This window comes from Pseudorca crassidens, chromosome 2 (genome assembly GCF_039906515.1).
Source record: "Pseudorca crassidens isolate mPseCra1 chromosome 2, mPseCra1.hap1, whole genome shotgun sequence".
NCBI classification, from domain to species: domain Eukaryota; kingdom Metazoa; phylum Chordata; class Mammalia; order Artiodactyla; family Delphinidae; genus Pseudorca; species Pseudorca crassidens.
Window position 1 is genome coordinate 41,555,168 of NC_090297.1, and position 17,659 is coordinate 41,572,826.

Genomic DNA, 17,659 nt, shown 5'->3' on the forward strand with positions numbered 1-17,659 from the left:
CACTACTATTAGCCGTATTTAACTGAGAAGGGAACTAAGGTGAAGCACCTTGCCTAACTTGCCTTTCCCTGGCAGACCTCCCTGACCTCCCTGGCAGACCTCCTTGGCCCTGATCAGTGCATCCTCCTTGCCTGTTTAGTTGCCTCCCCCCTCAACTCCCAACACATAGTTTTAATTGGGCAGGGGTGGCACCTGTCTTGTACTGGGTCTGGCATTCAGTAAGTACTTAGCAAATATTTGCTGACTTGAGTAATCTGTGAATGAATAAACCTAGCCAGCGACAGAGCCTGGATCCCAGCTCTTGCCTCTTTCTCACCCACTGAGCAGGATCCTGTGCAGGGAATGTGCTTAGTACAGGACCTGGCACACAGTAGGCACACAGTGCTGCTGTTGGAGGAGGAGGAAGAGGAGAAGATAATTTTAAAAGGACTACTATCTCGATTGAGTGTGTCTCCCCCAAGGCACAGGACTGGGTTGGCTCCAGCCGGCTTAGGGAGAGTTTGGAAATAAACACAGACAGTAGAGATCAGGAAGGGAACTCCTGTCCCATCTTCCCCTCCCAGGAGAAAAGAGGTGATGCTCCACCTTTGTCCTTTCCATCAGGGGTGAGGGCAACGCCCCAAGCAAGAACCCCAAGCTCCTGCCCAATACGGATCCCAGGGGAGCTCAGGCCCCAGCCCCCTCCCGCCCACTACGGAAGCTCCCTGAACCAAAGGTGCCTACTCTTCCGCCCCTGCCACTCCCACCGCTGCAACCTAGCAATCCGGCTTGAGCGTCCTGGGCTCTGATTCTCGCTCCTCAGAGCCTGGATGTGCGACCCTGGGCCGGTCACTGTCAACCTCTGAGCCTTAGTCTTCCTGGCTGCTCCGTGGGCAACGGAGTCCGGGGCCCCGAGGGTGCAGGACTTTGCCAGGCGCCAAGGCTGTGGCTGACCATCCTGGGTTTCTATCGTCGGGCCAGGGAGGGGAGGAACCTTGGAACCCCACTACTCCACCCCGTCTAACTTCCACCGCTGGAGAACCATTCTGAGTTCTACGGAAGACGACGCTTGAAGCCCAAAGCTGAGGCCGCGGCCTCTCTGGGCGCTGCTAGGAGCAAGCCGCCTCTCCTCTCTGGGCCGCACGTGTACACAGGAGGTGGGTTACGGCAGAGGCCCCGCCGTCGGCCAGCCGAGACCGCTTCACGAGAGGAGAGGGAGGAACAAGCCCACTGGGAGAATGGAAAGGAAAAGAGATTCAGGGTCCCCGGATGGTTGGACAAGTCCCTGAACCACTCTGGACCTCAGTTTCCTCCTCTGTAAAATGGAGACGATAATAAACAACTCACTGGATTTCCCCGGGTTTGCCGTGAGGATAAACTAAAATAATGACCTTGAAAGCTATTAAGCTCCAGGTGTTCTGGAGAGTGGGTAACGCGGGCCCACAGGCCGCCTCTCTCCGTCTGGCTTGAGCACCAGCAGGAACCGAGAACTTCAGATGACCCAATATAGATCCCTCCTGAAACCAAGAGACCAAGACAGATCTTAAGCTCACCTAGAGCGGGGAACAGGGCTGATCCCGAGGAGGGGGCAGCTGGAGCGCGGGTTGAGAGAGGATGCGAGGCCTCTGAAAACCTGGAGTGGGAGGAGGGAAAACCTGGAGTGGGAGGCTTGAGAGCGCGCAGCCTTGAAGCGCAAGAAAGTTCACACTTCTAGAAGCTCCCGCGCACTTTCTTCCGCCTTCCTCTCTACTTCCTAGGTAACTCTTCCCTCTTTTCTTTCTCGTCTCTCTCTTCGTTCCTCCCTATCTTCATTGCCTGTCTCGCCCCATCTCTCTGCTCTCGCCCCTTCTCCCCCCACTTCCAGCTCCTCATCACCCTCGCACTTTATAACCAAACAGCCAAACCCCTTTCCAATTAAAGTGGAATTAGGCAACTCAATCAAATTAGTTCCCTATTAAAGCCCTTCTTTATTAAACCGTTTTCTTGTCCCTGCTATTAAGTTTCACCGCCTGGCGGAACTCGAGCCGGCCCCAGAAGTTTACCTTGGGAAGTCGCCGGCCCAGCCTAGGGGAGGGGACACCCTGTTTCTCGGAGAGGGGGGAGTCACCCAGCCAGAAGCGGGAGGGACTTGGGAGGCCGGAGGCGGGTGTCGGCCCCGGAGCCGCCAATTTCTTCAGCTCCGCTTAAGGAGAGAAGGTCAAAAAGGGGCGCGGAGTGAGGTCGGGCTGGAAGGCGCGTCCTCACCGCCGCTCTCAGATTACACTGTCTAGGGCGAAGGCAGCGCCCCACCACCCCAAAAATAACTCCCAGGCCGCTGGCCTCTGTGAGAGAGCGGTCTTAGCCTTCCCTCCCCAGCCGCCGTCTCGGCTGCCGTTCCTTCCAAACCTGAAGAGGGAGGCGCGCGGCGGGCGCCCAAATCTGCGCCCCGGGGAGAACGGGAACCCGGCCAGCGGCCTCGCAGGACTCCGGGAACCGAGAGCACTGGCAAGGCGACCCCTCCGCAACCCGCGCGCCCGAGCGGGGAGTGGGAGGGACACCAGGTTCCACAAGCACGGCGGACGCTGCTCCTCCCGGAGTGCTGAGCGCGCGCCTCTCCCAGGCGCTGCAGGAAGTTTCCTCGCCCCGCACCCCCGAGGGTCGTAAGCACCCTCCGGACCTCGGGCAAGCTTCTCCCTGATACCGCGGCTCCGGCGAGGAATTAAGATTATCAACCCGGCCGCCCGAGAAGCGGGACGGGATTCGTTGCTGTTTTCTTAGAAAATAACATTTATTTCTAGCTCATGTCTAGGCAAAGGAAAGCACAAAGTGAGCCATTCTCTGCAGCAGCGTTTCCCGCTGCCGGCCCTTCGGCCGAGGTGCCTGGCGAGTCCCGCGAGGCGGGGATGGGCCCTCCGGCGGGCGGTTCCGGCTCAGTCACGGGTCACTCTGTTCCTGCTTCAGTGCGCACCTAGGCCGCTCCTTAGGGAGAGACAGGCCGCAGGCAAGAGGGGCGGGTGGGCAGGATTCATCTCGAGTTTACAATATATTTAATCTATAAACCTGATAAGTACAATGCACGCATAGTCTAATTTTTTTCCGTTTTGTCCTTTTTTTGCTTGTTTTTGAATATTTTTCACGTTAATACCGAGGTCACCTACAGATTAATAACTTAGAATTCCATTTTATAACATTATACACTGGCTTGTATATATATGTATAGTTTATATATAGATTTATACATATATAAAAACTCACACTGCACCAAGGAAACCCATGCTTATCGGCATAAGCAACAAAGAGAGCGACAAATACCGCAACGAGGAAAGTGCACCTTAGAACTTGTTTCCTTTTTTTCTTTTTTTACAATTTGATATCGATATATATGTGTGTCCCAAAGACTCGACTCAGTGCCAAGAGATTTATACATCCTAAATTTATATTTGTTAGAGCGAATATTAAAATTTTTTTAAGGGAGGGGGAGACACAGAAGACAGACTCTCGGACTATCCTGCCAACCATTTGGGAGCGCGGGCAGGTGTGACGAGCATAGCGACAGGAGAGGCAGGAGCTTGCGCAGCGGCTGCAGCCTCTGAATTCTCAAGAATTCCCGGCCTTCTGAAGGGATGGGGAGCCTTGATAGGGTCGCGGGACGAGGATGGGGGTCTCACATCCCCTCCGAGAACATCTGAAGCTGCTCCTCTTTGCTCAGCTCTCCCCACCCACCGTCCAAAACAAAACTGAAAACCACCTTGGAGCGAGAGGATCCCAGCCGGGGCGCAGAGAGCGCACCAGGCAAAGACGGGCCGGCAGCCCGCGGGGCAAGCCTGGGGTCGTGTTTGGGGGCCGCCCGACTGCCGGGCCGCTCGCCCTACTGCTTCTCAGGGGCGCCATTGACCATGGGCCCGTACAGGCCGCCGCCGTAGGTCGGCTCCTTGTGCACAGCAGCGGCGGCGGCCGAGCGGTCGCGCATGAGATCACTGAAGGCGTAGTCCATGGGCGGGCGGAAGCCGAGTGTGGGCACCAGGCCGGCGGTGGAGTAGGGAGCCATGAAGGCCAGGCCGCGACTGTGCGCCGCCGCCGCCGAGTAGGCCAGGCGCAGGGGGCTGAGGCCGAGCGGCGCGCCCAGCGGGTAGGCGCCCGCGTCGGCGCCGAAGTGACTGGCGTTGGGCTGCAGTGGCGAGAAGGCCGAGCGGCTGCTCAGCGAGCCCAGCGCCCCGGGCGCCATGGCGCCGGCCAGCAAAGGTCTGTGGTGCGGAGGTGCGGCTGGGCCCGCCTGCAGCGGCGCGGGCAGCCCCGGCCCCCCAGCGGCCGCGGCGTCGACGCGGCCAGGCCACGCGTCATCCGCTGCTACTACTGCCCCCACCGCGGCCTTATCGGGGGGCACGGCGGGGCCGAGGCCGGCCGCCAGGCCCCCGCGGTGGTGGTTCAGCACCTGCTCGATAGCCTGCACCACGTCGCCGCCGCAGCCCTGCAACACTAGCTCCAGGACACCCCGCCGGTGGCCCGGGAAGACGCGCGTCAAGATGTCTAGCGGCGTCCGCTGTCGTGGACCCGGGCCCCCGCCCAGCCCGGGCGCGGGAGCGGCCTCTGCCTCTTCTTTGTCGACCTCAGAACCGGATTCTGAACCCAGAGGGCTGGTGGATCCCGGGCTGTCCTCCTCGCCGCCGCCTCCGGGGCCAGCGCTGCCTGGGCAGCTGCCACCTGCCTCTTTGGAGGCCCGGGCCAGGGGCGACCCAGAAAAGGACTCGCCGTCGCCGTTCTCCGAGCCCGAGCCTGCTCGCACCTCTGGGGACGATGTCCCGGGACCAGAGTCCGCGCCGTCGGGTGATAAGGGCTTTCCCGGCGGCGGCTGCGGGCTGCCTGCGCGGCCTGCCTGAAGCAGCGTCTTGGGGAATACGTCAAACTTCTGTAACTTGGCCTCTAGGAGGGGAGAAAGGGGTATGTAAAGGAGCGGTTAGCAGGGAAGTGACCGCACCCCACAGCACCAGAGCCCTTTGGAGTCCAGCTTCCTTTCCCTCTGAGCCTCACAACCCTCATTCACTGGCTCCAAAACCCTTCTTTCTTTTTCTTCCAGCATTCCTTCCCCTCTGAGCCCCTACAGCCTGGCTCTTTCTCGGCTCCCAGAGCGCATTCTCTTTCTGTACCCAGAACCCCAACCACCTGTGCCCTGTAAACTCAGTGTCCAGTGACCCTCTTCCTACATCTGTGCCCAGTACCTTCACCCTTCCTAGTCTTGGCCTGCTCTGGAGAAGTGGCCTGACCCAGAGGTCAAACAGGAGCCAACACAACTTGCACCTGCACCGCACACTGTATAGAAGACCTCACTCCACCCCTGTGATTCCAAGAGCCAACCCAGCCCTGGGTGCTCTGTGGCCCTGGGCAGCACAGCCTGGAGGGGAATGCACCTTGGGCATTTACAAGATCCCAAGCCTCTCTACAGGCAAAAGTAGAGCCTCTATTTCTAATCCATCCTTTCCAAAATTAAGACCTAAGTGGGACTTCCCTGGCGGTCCAGTGGTTAAGACTTGATCCCTGGTTGGGAGCTAAGATCCCACGTGCCTCCCGCCAAAAAACCAAAACATAAAACAGAAGCAATATTGTAACAAATTCAATAAAAAGACTTTAAAAGTGGTCCACATCAAAAAAAATCTTAAAAAATAATTAAGCCCTAAGAAGTTCTTCCCTCCCAAGCTGGAAGCCTAATTCCGCACCCCCTCCCCCAAAAGCCTAGGGAGTCTCGAAGAAGAGGGTGCGGCCAGAGCAGAACAGGGAGTGCACTGGGAAGAGGAAAGGGGATTGAAAGAAGGGAGAGAGCGCGTACTCTGAGAAAAGGGAGACGAGCAGGGAAGGAAGCTAGAAAGAAGGAGCAGGGCGGTTGACCAGGGAACATTAGGAACGGGAGAAAAGGAATCCTGCGGGGGAGGGGGGGAGTGGGGTTGGGAAGGAATTCGGCGTCCTCAGTACCTAGAGAAAGCGAAGCGGGGCGGAGGAGGGGACTTGGAGAGGGTTGGATTGCTGAAGAGAGTTGGGAAGGAGCGGAGGGATCTGCGGCGTGTGGAGAAGCGCAGAACGAAAGAAAAGATAAGACGCGTGGGTTCTCGCGCTGGGGAGAAGACCCAGCGAAGTGAGCAAGAAAGCTGAGACATGGCTGCCTTTGGGTAGAGGCAATAAGATTAAAGCGTTTACATTTGGGCCTGCGGTGAGAGAAAGGAATAAAGTGCAAATGCTTCAGAAAGGGGAGAAAGGAAAGTTTGTGTGTTTATGCCTCAAATCAGGGGCTTGGTGCGCGGGCACCTCCACCAGGTGGGGCGTTTGGAGAACGGGATTCTACTCTTTCAGTACCGAGACAAGTCCCTGGGCTGCGCGCCCCTGAACCCCGTCCCTGCTCCCCTCTCCTCACCTGAGCTCCCCGCGCCCGCGGCGCCGCCTCCGGTGCCCGCGGGCGCTCCCGCTCCCGGCCCGCCGCCGTCGGCGGCGCACACAGAGCCGAAGACCTCGTAGGCAGGTCGCGGCGGGATGATGCCGTTGGCGGCGGCCAGCGCCAGGCCCTCGGCAGTGCCGTAGAGGAGCTGTAACTCGCGCGCCTCGTTCTCTTCCTGCGCCTGTTGCCTGCGCAGCGCCACCTGCGCCGCCATGACGCGCTGGCGCTCGGCGATGAGCGTGCACTTGGCGCACAGGCAGTCCTTCCAGCGGCAGTAGCGCTTGTGGCCCTTGAGCGCAGACACCACGCCGTGGTTGCGGCAGCGCGCGCACTTGGGGGTCCGCGGGTACTTCTCCGCAGCCCGCAACAACAGCGGCGGCGCTCGTAGCAAGCCGCCCGCCACGCTCACAGGTAGCGAAGCGGCCGCTGCCGCCGCCGCTGCCACCGACGCCACCGAAGCCACGGGCGGGCCCGTCGCTGTCGCAGCCGCCGTCGGCGCGCCGGGTACGCTGGGCAACTCGGAGCGCAGCTCCATGGCAGGACCTGGCGTGGAACACCGTGGGAAGAGGGGAGAAACTTGCGGTGAGGAGCGCATGGTGCGCTAAGCTAAAGCGCACCCTGGAGGAATCCAGGTTTAGAGAGGGGCATTTCGGCAGCGGGAGGTTTAGCTAGCAGTTACGGAATCGCTGGGAGGAGGTACCTTTGGAGTCCACTTGTAAATGCCCAACTCCCCGACCCCACTCCCACCAGAGTTCTTATAACTGATTTATGCACTGGGTGTAAGATTTCATCTGAATCAGTGGTTCCACTGGAAAAAATTAAAAGACATATAAAGTTTGAAAGTCATTGGTTCAGATGAATGTAACAAGGGTTTGAAAAAAAAAGATCCCCCAAAGTTTAGCAGAACTGAAGTTAGACAGGCAGAGAGAAATGTTTGTTTGGTGGGACTCGAATTAGAAAATTTTGACCCAACAGTTAGACTGATGCCAAGAGCAAAACAGGAAAACCCGAGGCGAAACGTTCAGTTTTATAGAAGGGTGAAGAGGAGGGTAATATCAAGGCATAGAGTTCAGCTGGTTGGGCTGGAAGATTTTTTTCTGGTGGGAGCAGGAGAGTTGGAGAGAAAACTCAGGGACGAAAAAAAAAGCTCTAGGAAGTGGAGTGAAGGCTAGGAAACAACTCAGGGGCAAAGTTAGGCCCAGGGGCCCAGGGGCCCAGGGACCCGTGGAAATGTGGGGGTCCAAGTTCCAAGGGGCGGGCCTCCAGGGGGGAAGAGAAAATGGTGTGGAGCTGAGTTCAGGAGGCCTGGGGAGGTGGATTACAGAGGAAATGCAGTGGAGGGATCTTTCTTTCGATAGGCAAACCCAGCCCGAGGATTAGCTTGAGGGGCGAGGAAAACAGCGAGAAACAGGTAATATGGGGGTCTGGGACCCAGGGTCCACGCGGGAGAGAGGGGTGTGCGTGAAAAAAAAAACCCTCAGGCATAGGCTGGGCTTGGAGATGGAGTAAACCTGTGGCACAGTTTTTAGCCTTGTAGTCTGGAGTAGTCGGGGAGGAAAAAGTATCTTGCAAAAGTTAAGCATTGCAGGAGGGAGAGCCTTTTAGCTGACCAACTCACCCGGCCTTCCCCTCCCCTCCCGGTTTAGGGATCCAGTCGTCAGACACGCCCTCTCCATTCTGGGGCACCGCGGGACCCCGCTCGGGAGCAGATTCCCAAATTCTGGTCTCGGAGTTGGGTTCCTGGGATTTGAATGGCCCAGCAGGCACCACCGAGGCGTGGGAGTCGCCTCTGGAACTGGGTCTGAGAGAACGCAGGAGTCCCCCCTGTGCCGTGGCCTCAGGAGGCCCAAGCGGGCCCAACTCTAAGCTTCCGCCGCGGCCTCCTCTGGGTCCCCGGTTCCACTCCTGAGCCCGAATCCTGGTGTCTCCGCCCAAGAATTCTGGACCCCGTCCCTTTGCGCACTGCCTTCTTCCCTCAGGCCCCTCGAGCCGCGCAGTCCCTGAGGCCAGAGTGGCCCGGGCTTCATCAACAGGGGCGGAAGGCCGGGACGCCTCCCCTGCCCTCCCTGCGGCCCTCAACTACCTGCCTTAGGCTCGGGGATCCTCCTCCGCGGGCGCTGCACGCGCCTCCCAGCTCCGCTCGCGACGCTGGCGCTCTCAGCCTCTTCCCCTTGCCCCCGGCCCCTTATCTGACCACGTCACCCTCCTTCAGTCACCATGTCCGAACTTCCGGACCCCCTCAGAACGCTGCGCAGTCCAACCCTTCCGTCGGAAATCGGAGCCGGGCAACCGTTTAGGGATCGACTGGCTGGAACCCACGACCCGGCCCTTTCCGCGCCGCGTCCCCTCGCGGAGCGCGCCGGACGCTGCACACAGTCTGGCCCCAGCTGCCCGGCGCTGCCAGACTCTCAATGAGCAGCTTCCCCGCTCTATTGTTGCTCCTTAGGGCTCCATTAGACAGAATTGGCCAACAATGTGGCGCCTGCCATTGGCCAGGGAGGCAGACGGCGCTCTGATTGGCCGGGCCCGCGCCCGGGGAGCCCCGCACTCTACAGTGTCCGAAAGATTCGAAACTGCAAAAGCTTGTCTGAGGGCCTCGGGGAGGGGAGGGGGCGCTCCAGGGAAGGAGTGGAAAAAAAAGTGGGCAAGGAGGAGCGTTGAAAATACCGTGACAAGTAGTTTCCGTGTGCCCGAGAGCGTGTGAATTGCGCCTAATTACCGTGTCGGGTGCGCCTCTACGTAGACGTGTGTAACCCCTCGGTTTCTGGGGCGCGGGCTCCGCTGCGCCGCTCTCACTGGCCGGGGGCGCTTGGCAAGGCCGACCTCCCCAAGTAGCCCTGGCGGCCCAGGGCGGGATGGGGGCAGGTGACAATTCAATTACCGCGGTCGGGGTGGGGGTGGAATGGGAGCGCGGGGGTGGAGAAGGGAGGGTGTTCATGGCATAAATGCCAGGAAGAGTTTTCCTCCCTCCATCCGGCTCTGTTTCGGCATGCTCCCAAGTCCAACGCGTTTGGGGTAGTGGAGGCTTTTTTTTTTTTTTTCCGCCCCTGCCGCCTTTAAAAGGCAGATCCTTTATTTTAAAAGTCCTGGTACGATAGGCATCACGGAGGGTAAGTGTGGCTTGAGGATTTTCGTTTTTAAGGAGCCGGGATAGGAGAAATGAGATAGCGCTTCCTGTCGGCGCCCGCCGGGGCAGTGCGCTCTGCGCCTTTCCTTTCCCAGCCCCTCTAACCCCGTCCTTCTGCCCATTTTTCTCTTTCCTTTCCTCACTTCTGCAGCATCTAGATATCTTTTCCGTGGTGGTGGGATTCTTTTCGTCGTTGTTTTAAGTTAACAGTTTGATTTTCTTTTTTAAACGAAAGTAAAAAGTGGCTTCTCTCTGTCTCCCCATATCCTCTTGGACGCAGGACGCACATCAGTCTGCCTGTTCTTCCGGTCCAGAGACAAGGTCGCCGCGGGCCCCAGTGAGTAGTTTTAACTTTCGCCTTACCCTCCCGTCCTGACGTCACGGCTCTGAGGAACAGCTCGGTGCGCAGAGGAGGTAACAGTTTCGGATTTTGTTTCCCTCTTGAACGGCAACATCTGGAATTAATGCCGCGGTCCTCGGGCGGGATCGCCTCGGGTTTCCCTCGCTGTGATTCTCTTTCCCTTTACTTTCTGTCTTTTTCCTCGTTCTAATGTTCTCTCACTCATTTTTCTTTTCTACTTTTCTCTCTGTCCTTCAGAGTAAAGAAAATTCGTTTAATTTATGAGAAAAAATGAGTTTTCCAGTCGTTCTCCCTCCACTCCCGACCAAGGGTTGCCGCGTTGCCCTTTCGAACTTCCAGGGCCCCCAGGCTCTGGCCCGCGCTAGCCGGGGCTCGGACGTACTGGGCGTGCAGACTCGGCCGGGGGCCTCGGAACGCAGAACCTTCCACTTGGCAGGTCTACTGCTGCCAGCCCGAACGCCTCTGACGCCGGGGGCTGGGGATTGGGGTAGGAAGGCGAGACGAGCGAGGCCCCACCGCCCAGCGCGGGACCTCGCGCAGGTTCCTCGGCGAAGCCAAACCGAGGACCGGGGCGGGGGAGGGGGTGGTGCGCGCAACAGCCAGGCAGGTTCGGACAGATTGCTTCCAGAAAGTTGACCAGGGCCGCGCGCAGCGTGCTCAGACCTTGACAGTCTGCGATAAGGCTAGAAACCCGGCTGTTCGCTCCTAGCAAATTCCACGCGCTGGAGCCTGAGAATGTGTTTGGGAAGGAGAAAGGGGTCAGCTCCCGCTGGGTCCCCCGCATGGACAGATGGTAAGGGAGTGAGTCTGGGATAAAAATCCTTTAGGAGCGAAGGACCCAGACCCCACCGTCCAACATCTTGAGGTTATGAGGTCAAGGAAATCTATGCGTCAACTGCACCCTGGCAGGGCGGTGGGTGGAGGAGAGACGACAGAATCCGGCGCCTCCTCCCAGAGCTACCTTGGATAAAGTTTTCGAGACATTATTTTAAACCCCAAACGAAATGAACAATAGAAATCTGCCTAGCTTCCGGGGAGGCGTTGGCCCAAACACCCCTCTTCGCACTTGAGGCCAGGCCACTGTGAGATTCCCCCAGTCCGGTCCCAGTGATCCTGCGGCAGCCAAGGGTCAAGCCACAGGATTTGGGATCCCCGCGTTTTCCCGCTGGCGTAGAAGGAATCTTATTTTCTTAAGTTGGGGAGAGGACACATTCTGGAACCCAGCCCAACCAGAGGGAACCTGCCCACCCCTAGAGCAGTCACCTCTCTCCTCGGGTTCACCGCCCAACAGGTCCGGGACCCACAGTCTTTCTTTTGATATCCCCGAGGTTCTGATGTCCCCCCTGCTCATGGGAGTGAATGTGTCATGGAAGGAGTCAGAGTAACCGTCCTTGGTCGAAGTCACTGCACTCACACCTCCATAAGCCACTCTGAGCTAGTCCTGATTTGGCCTGTGCTCTCAGAGGGGAGCAGACCAGAACGGGGTGGCTGGACAGAGCTGCCAGCGGTGGGGAGAGCATGCCCAGACTGAGGCATTAGGGGCTATGCCCCTGACGCACACCAGAGTGTGGCTTCACAGCTGGACACACAGTCTGCACGTGTGACCTCATTCTGCACAAGCCTTGGACACACCTCGTACCTGCACGGAGTGTCTGCGCAGAGGGTGCATGCATCTCTGACGCTGCTCTCCCATCTGAGAGGATCCCTTCGGAAAGTTTGATGGACTTCACAGCACTCTCATAAGCATGTCCTCATTCTGAGACATTCACTCGGTGAGTGACCTCTCATCCAGGTGTTCACAGATTCCCATCTCGGTGGCTGAACACCAGACCCGAGCATATGCTCGTGCACTTGCGCCATCGCTCGTCCACGGACCTAACCCTACCCGAGGGCCTTGCGGGCAGCTGGACCCTGAGCAGAGAAAGCCAGACCTCCGGGACAAATGAAGTGGCTGAGGGCAGAAAGCCCATCTTCACACAGTCACACACATACACACTCACTCATGCACGTCCTCCTGGCTCAAACTCATTTGCTTACGCCTCTGCCATGCCAGGGTGTGAGGGCCCCGGGGGAGCACTTTGAGCAACGAAAATCCACCTCCTTCATGTCTGAGACTGGTCCCCAACTCTCGTCCCTGCCCAGGCAGTGGTGGGGTACAAAGGGATAGCCCTGGTGGAGACCCAGGGTGAGGCCGGGGCTGGGGACTGAGGGTGTGGAGGGGGCTGGAGGCGCGGCGCAGTGGCGTAGAGTAGGAGCAGGGCCGGGGGCGCTGGTGGGGAACCCGGATGGCATTGACTTTTGCGCTGTTTGCCCGCGGCCTCGGAGCAAGCAGACGCCATCTGTTTGCCGGCTGCGGCGCGTCGCGTTTAATTACCCTCCCGGCAGCCTAATAGAGATGATATTAAACTAAATCTTTCTGACATTAAAAGTAATTATCCTCAAACCAGTGGCTCCAGGACGGAATTGCCCCTCCCATCCCTACCCCTCCCCTGGCCGCGCCAGATTCCGTTAGTTTGGCTGAAACTCCTTACCCGGAGGGGGGCGTGGAGAAAAGAGGGAAGGTGCCTTTGGGAGAAGGATTCTACGCGGGCCGCCCCAAGCACGCTGTTTCCTGCACAACCACGGACGCTCTTGTGCATACGACACGCGCGTAGATACTCACACACCTGTACACGCATAGACACACAACGACAACATTTTCCTCCGGATCAACTCCCGAGCCACGTTAAGACTGTCAGCCGCGTGCACCCCCAGATGGACAGTGAGAAGCGAAGCCTGGCTTGCAGTGCAGGTCCCCAGCCCGCTAAAACGGCTTTTGTGTGGTCAAGGCCACAGATCCGGCCTAGGCCAGGACCAAGGACCCAGGTACAACTCTGCAGCCAGAAAGACCCTCTGCCATCCTGGCGCTTGACTTCTCAGGCGCTCTTCCTGGGAGGGACCCTGCGCCTCGCCCTTCCTTCACAGTGTCTTAAGTCACACCAAGCTCTGTCTCTGAGAGGCAATTCCAGTTACGCCACTTGACAGGTGAGAAAACAGACTCAGAGAAGTGAGGCGACTTGACCCACATCTTACAATTAGTACAGGACAGAGCAGAATTCGAACCCAGGCGTACCAGGGGACGCCCCTACCCAAGGCCCAAGTTCTGCCAGGGTCTAGGCGAGGGCTCGGGCTGGATGCGGGGGACGGACGTCTGGCCTGAGGCCCCTCTCGGAACACTTACCTCGCGCCCGCAGGACCAGCCCCTTCCCGCCTCCCCAGGGAAGGAGTGGGCCGGGGCCCTAGCTGAGGGCGGGGGAGCCAGGGCATCCATGCGGGGAGCGCGGCCGGAGCCCCAACGCAGAGCCACAGCAGCAGCCCTCCTTTGGATCCAGCCCCGGTGTCTGCAGGTCACGCGCAGGGGAGGCGGCCGCCCAGTGTCGCCAGGCTTCCTGTCTCCACATCCTTCTCGTTGAGCGCATCTGAGCCTGGGACAAACGCGCAGAGTGGTGTTCATTGCTCAACTACTTGCTTCTAGTTTTGAGCGCCTACTGTGTACCACTACTCTGCTAAACGCTTGGTGTGTGCTGTCTTGCTTGGTAGGCAGTCCTTGGGGGAGGTGTGACTTTGCGCGTTTCAGGGTTGAGTCGGCGAGGTTCCAAGGTTCAGCGAGGCAACGTAACTTGCCGGGGTTGCAGTGCTGCTGAGCGTAGAGGAAGAGAGGCACCCAGATCCGACTCCCACTCTCAGGCATTTTTCTTCTCACCTTTAGTTCTGGGCAGGTAGGAGCAGGCCTGGGGGCTTTCAGCCGATTCGATTCCATTCAACTTGCTGATTATTCATGAAAACGTGAATACTGGTCATTCATTCATTCATTTCACTAATATTGAGCACCTAGTATGTGCCTGGCCCTGAGGACTGGAGATAAATCAATCGTGATGGGCCCTTAAAGAGCTCTTGTTGGCCAGTTGTGGACACAGTCATCTGTCAATGACCTCACAGTGAGAAAAGGGCTGCGGTGGGAGTGGGCAAAGAAGGGTCAAGGGACGCTTCTGAAGAAAGGGACCCCTGATGCAAGACGTCAGGTTTCCCAAATGGAAACATTATTATTGCCTGTTCTGATAAGTAAAACATTATAAAACATTTTACACATTTCAGCAAAGAATATCTGGAATATATATATTTCTGTGTGCCTACATTTACAAAAATATACTTTTTGTTACTTGCCTTGCTTTTTAATTTACAAATATAAGCATTTTTTCTTATCAGTCAATATATCTGCATAATCTTTTAAAAGAATTGCTATGAACTGTAGGTACATTGTATAAATGTACCCTAATTTATTTAGCCAATTCCCTATTAATAGGTATTTAAGTTTGTTTCCAACATTTGCTGTACTGAAAAAATGCTACAATGAACATCCCTTGTGAACTTGCCTAATTATTTTCTTAGGATAAATTCCTAGAAATAAGATTGATGGTCAGAGGGTCAGAGGCTTTTTTTTTTTTTTTTTTTTTTTTTAAGGTTTTGAAAGCTACCTGTCAGCCCTCAGGAAAAGTTGTATCAATGAACACACTCAACAGTAGTGCATCTGCTGATCTTTTTAATCTTTGCCAGTTCAAGCAGGAAAAATGTATCATATTGTCACTGTAATTTTCATTTCCTTAGTGATTCCTTAGTGATTCCTTAGTTTTTCCTATATGTGTTGGTCACTCATGTTTTTAAAAAATCTATGTATATCTTTGCTTATTTTTCTAACGTATAGTTTCTCTTTTTCTTAATTTGTAATAGCTGTTTATATAGTAAAGGCAGCAGTATCCTCTTATCTGGACATATGCTGCATTTCTCCATTTTTGTTTTTGTTGATCCTGTTTTGTTATACCAAAATTAAATTTTTTTATGTAGTCAAATCTGTCATTTTTTCTTTATAGAATCTATTTACAGGTCATACTTAACAAGGGTTTTTCAAATCCAACTTTCTAAAAGCATTCTTATATTTTATATTAGAGCTTTTAAAATTATTTACATTTATATCTTTATTTGAAATTAATTTTGGTGGAAGATGTGAAGTAAGTTTGTGATTTAATTCCGCCCCCCCCCCCAGCAATGATTTGCCAGTTATTACAGCACTACTTAATAACCCACTCTGTCCCCACTGACCAGATACCTACCTACACTGCATTCTCAGGTGAAATTAGGTCCTCTCAGTGCTTTCTCATTTAGGGAGCTATTTCCTTTTGCACTAGTATCACTCTTTTAATTATTGTAGTTCTGTAATACTTGGAAGGGCAAGTCACCTCCTGATTCCTGATTCTTTTTTTATTTTTTTCTCCAAAATTCTCATGGCTGTTTTGGAAAAACAGTCTTCTGAATAAATATTTTAGAATTTTTAAGTCTAGTTCCAGAAAGAAAGTGAAGTTTAAAAAGCCCTTTGGAAAGTTGGTTTAACTGCCTTTAGAAATTAATTTGAGGGAGATTATACATCTTCACAATGTGGTATTTTTCCATCTAGGACCCAGAATGACTTTCACTTATTCACAACTTTTATATCTCTTTGTAAATTTTGTCGTTTTGTTCCTATAGCATCTGTTCCTTAAGCATTCCTTGGCATTTTATGTGGCGATTGTGAATGGAGTCTTTTCACTCATTACGAAGTCTGTCTAACTGGTTATGACAGCAGAAGAAAGTTATGGATTACAGTATACTTATCTTGAAACCGGCCTTTCTGACCCCTCCCCCTTTTAAATTAGTTCTCACAGTTTCCTGGAGCTGAGTTTGGAAGGACCTGGAATTGACCAGGCCGAGGAAGGGAGGGAGAGAGAGGCAATTCTGCCCAGACAAAACGGTGCAAAGGCCCAAGTGATTTGCAGGTCCTCCTGGGACTTTGGGGACGGTGTGTACACGCAGGGTGGTCTTCTTTGGACCTTCCTTCTCCTGGCCTCCATCTCCCAAGAGGGCCTTGGGAAACAGCGATTCCGGGAATTAGCCCTGGGTCCGACCCGCCAACCAGACTCCCCGCCATCTGACTCGCGACTCGGGAGCCACCGCTGCTGTGACTCGCTCTGGGCTTGCCTCCCGGCCACACTGGAATCAGACTGCCTGGAGGATGGCAGCGGCCAGGCTACCGCATTTGGGGGGAAGAAAATGCGAAGAGGAAGGGCATTAGGGCTCGGCTCTCGGGCCGAATCAGCCGGGTTTGAGTCCTGACCCCGCTTCAGAAGTGGAGGGACCATCTGTCAGCAGCCTGTAATCCCCAGGTCACTGACCAAAATGAAGACATGAGAGAGGGGTGTGGCTTGGAGGGAGAGACCTAATCCATCCTCGCTGGCAGCCCCAGACTCCCCCCGCCCCCCGGGCCTATCTCCCTCAGATAAAAGAGCTCTCCTACTCTGACTTCCACCACCACTGCCCCACCTCCTATGCCCTCCACCCCTTCTTTTGCCCTGGGACTGCCCAGTCTTCTTCCATACTGTGTATGGTGGGTGAGTTCCAAGCTGCATGACTGGCTCAGGACCGGATACTGGTTGGCCTGGAGACCAACATGTTCACTCTCTTCCCTGGCCAGAGCGGTGGCAGGGTTGGGGTCGGGAAGCTGGCTCACAAGTAGACCCTTTTGCCCCAGTGGGTGGTTCAGACTCCAGGCTTGGGGTGGCAACGATGTACAGACGCCCCCTTCAGGTTCCCAGGCCCAGGCCAGTCAGTTACCTGGGAAACTCCTACTGGCTCTTTAGCACGCAGCCCCTTGGATGCCCCCTGTACTTGTCAGAGGTACCGTCCGCACAGGCTGACCCTGCAAGCTCTCCGAGTGCCTCTGCATTGCCCCCTCTCTCAAGCCACGCAGCCACCCATCTCCAATTCATACTGGAGGAAACTGAGAGAGGAAGTCACTTTCCCAGGGTCACACAGCTGGGGCGGGGGCAAGGACGAGAACTGTTCTTTGCATCTACAGAAGAGACTGGTTGGAGACTTGGAGGTGGAGTTGAGGCCACTTCCTTCACCCCCATTTCTCTGAACTGATCCCCTGGGGATGGGTAGAGGAGGGGTGGAGGAAGGTGTCTGGAGCCTCTTTTCTTGGGGGTTTCTTCACTCCCTTCTGTGCACCTAGAACCCCCCTTCGCCCCTCAGGAATGACCACACTGTGCCCTCACTGCCGGGCAAGAGTCTGGCACCACCCTTCATGCATCCCCAGTACCTCTGGTCACAGGGCCTGGCTGAGCAGGGCTGCCAGTGTGGGAGCAGACCTGGGCTGGAGTCCTGCATTTGTCACATTTCCTCCTACCTAAGATGGGAGTAAAAACAATGCTTTCATGGGATCATTGTGAGGCTTCAGTAACACAACTGATGTAAAGTCCTCAGTGTCTGACACGTAGCAAACACTCAGGTATATTGGGTATTATTATTTGTTAGCAGTTGTTGGATGAATGATTTCCTCTCTTTGCCTGCATTGAGGAAAACCGTTCCTTTCTCAGTACCTTTTTGCCTCCATTAGAAGGAAGACTGGTGTGCTGGGAGCTGGTGACAGGAAGTGCCTCTGCACTTGAACCATAATCTGAAAACTCCCTCCAGAATCAGAATTCTGATGGATTTGCATGGCTCAGAGATCCTCTGGCGGGCCCGGGGTATCTCCCTCCCTCCCCACTTCACTGAGCACCTTCTCCAGGGGCTCCATTAACCAGAACATGTTTGTCACAAAGCACAAAGTGGTACTGTGTCAGTAAGAAAGGAGCAGCCCAGCCCAGGGCCCACCCCCAGCCTCCGGAAGCATCCCCCACCCATCTCTTCTCTTCCACTATTTGAAGCACACCCTGGCAACTGC

At 55.7% G+C, this 17,659-nt stretch overlaps 1 protein-coding gene across 2 annotated transcripts; it reads right to left on the reverse strand.

Annotated features, from left to right (window-relative positions):
* Positions 1-2,733: 2,733 nt before the first annotated feature.
* DMRTA2 (DMRT like family A2) lies at positions 2,734-9,159 on the reverse strand. Of its 2 annotated transcripts, XM_067726078.1 has the most exons (3): positions 8,472-9,159; positions 6,359-6,927; positions 2,734-4,878 (listed from the first exon to the last, which is right to left on the reverse strand). In XM_067726078.1, exons 2-3 carry the CDS (start codon positions 6,912-6,914, stop codon positions 3,827-3,829), a joined length of 1,608 nt encoding a protein of 535 aa, XP_067582179.1. In that variant the 5' UTR covers positions 6,915-6,927; positions 8,472-9,159; the 3' UTR covers positions 2,734-3,826. The 2 variants fall into 2 exon arrangements, with proteins under 2 accessions (XP_067582179.1, XP_067582178.1); XM_067726077.1 differs by having other exon boundaries at positions 6,359-9,159.
* Positions 9,160-17,659: the final 8,500 nt, after the last annotated feature.

What these genes read in the sequence shown, in the direction of transcription:
- DMRTA2 (XM_067726077.1), bottom strand. Translation starts at nt 6,974, where the DNA reads ATGCGCTCCTCACCGCAAGTTTCTCCCCTCTTCCCACGGTGTTCCACG. An exon ending in CGCGGGCGCGGGGAGCTCAG is followed by an intron (nt 4,879 to 6,358) that starts GTGAGGAGAGGG and finishes CTCCCCTCCTAG; the next exon opens with AGGCCAAGTTACAGAAGTTT.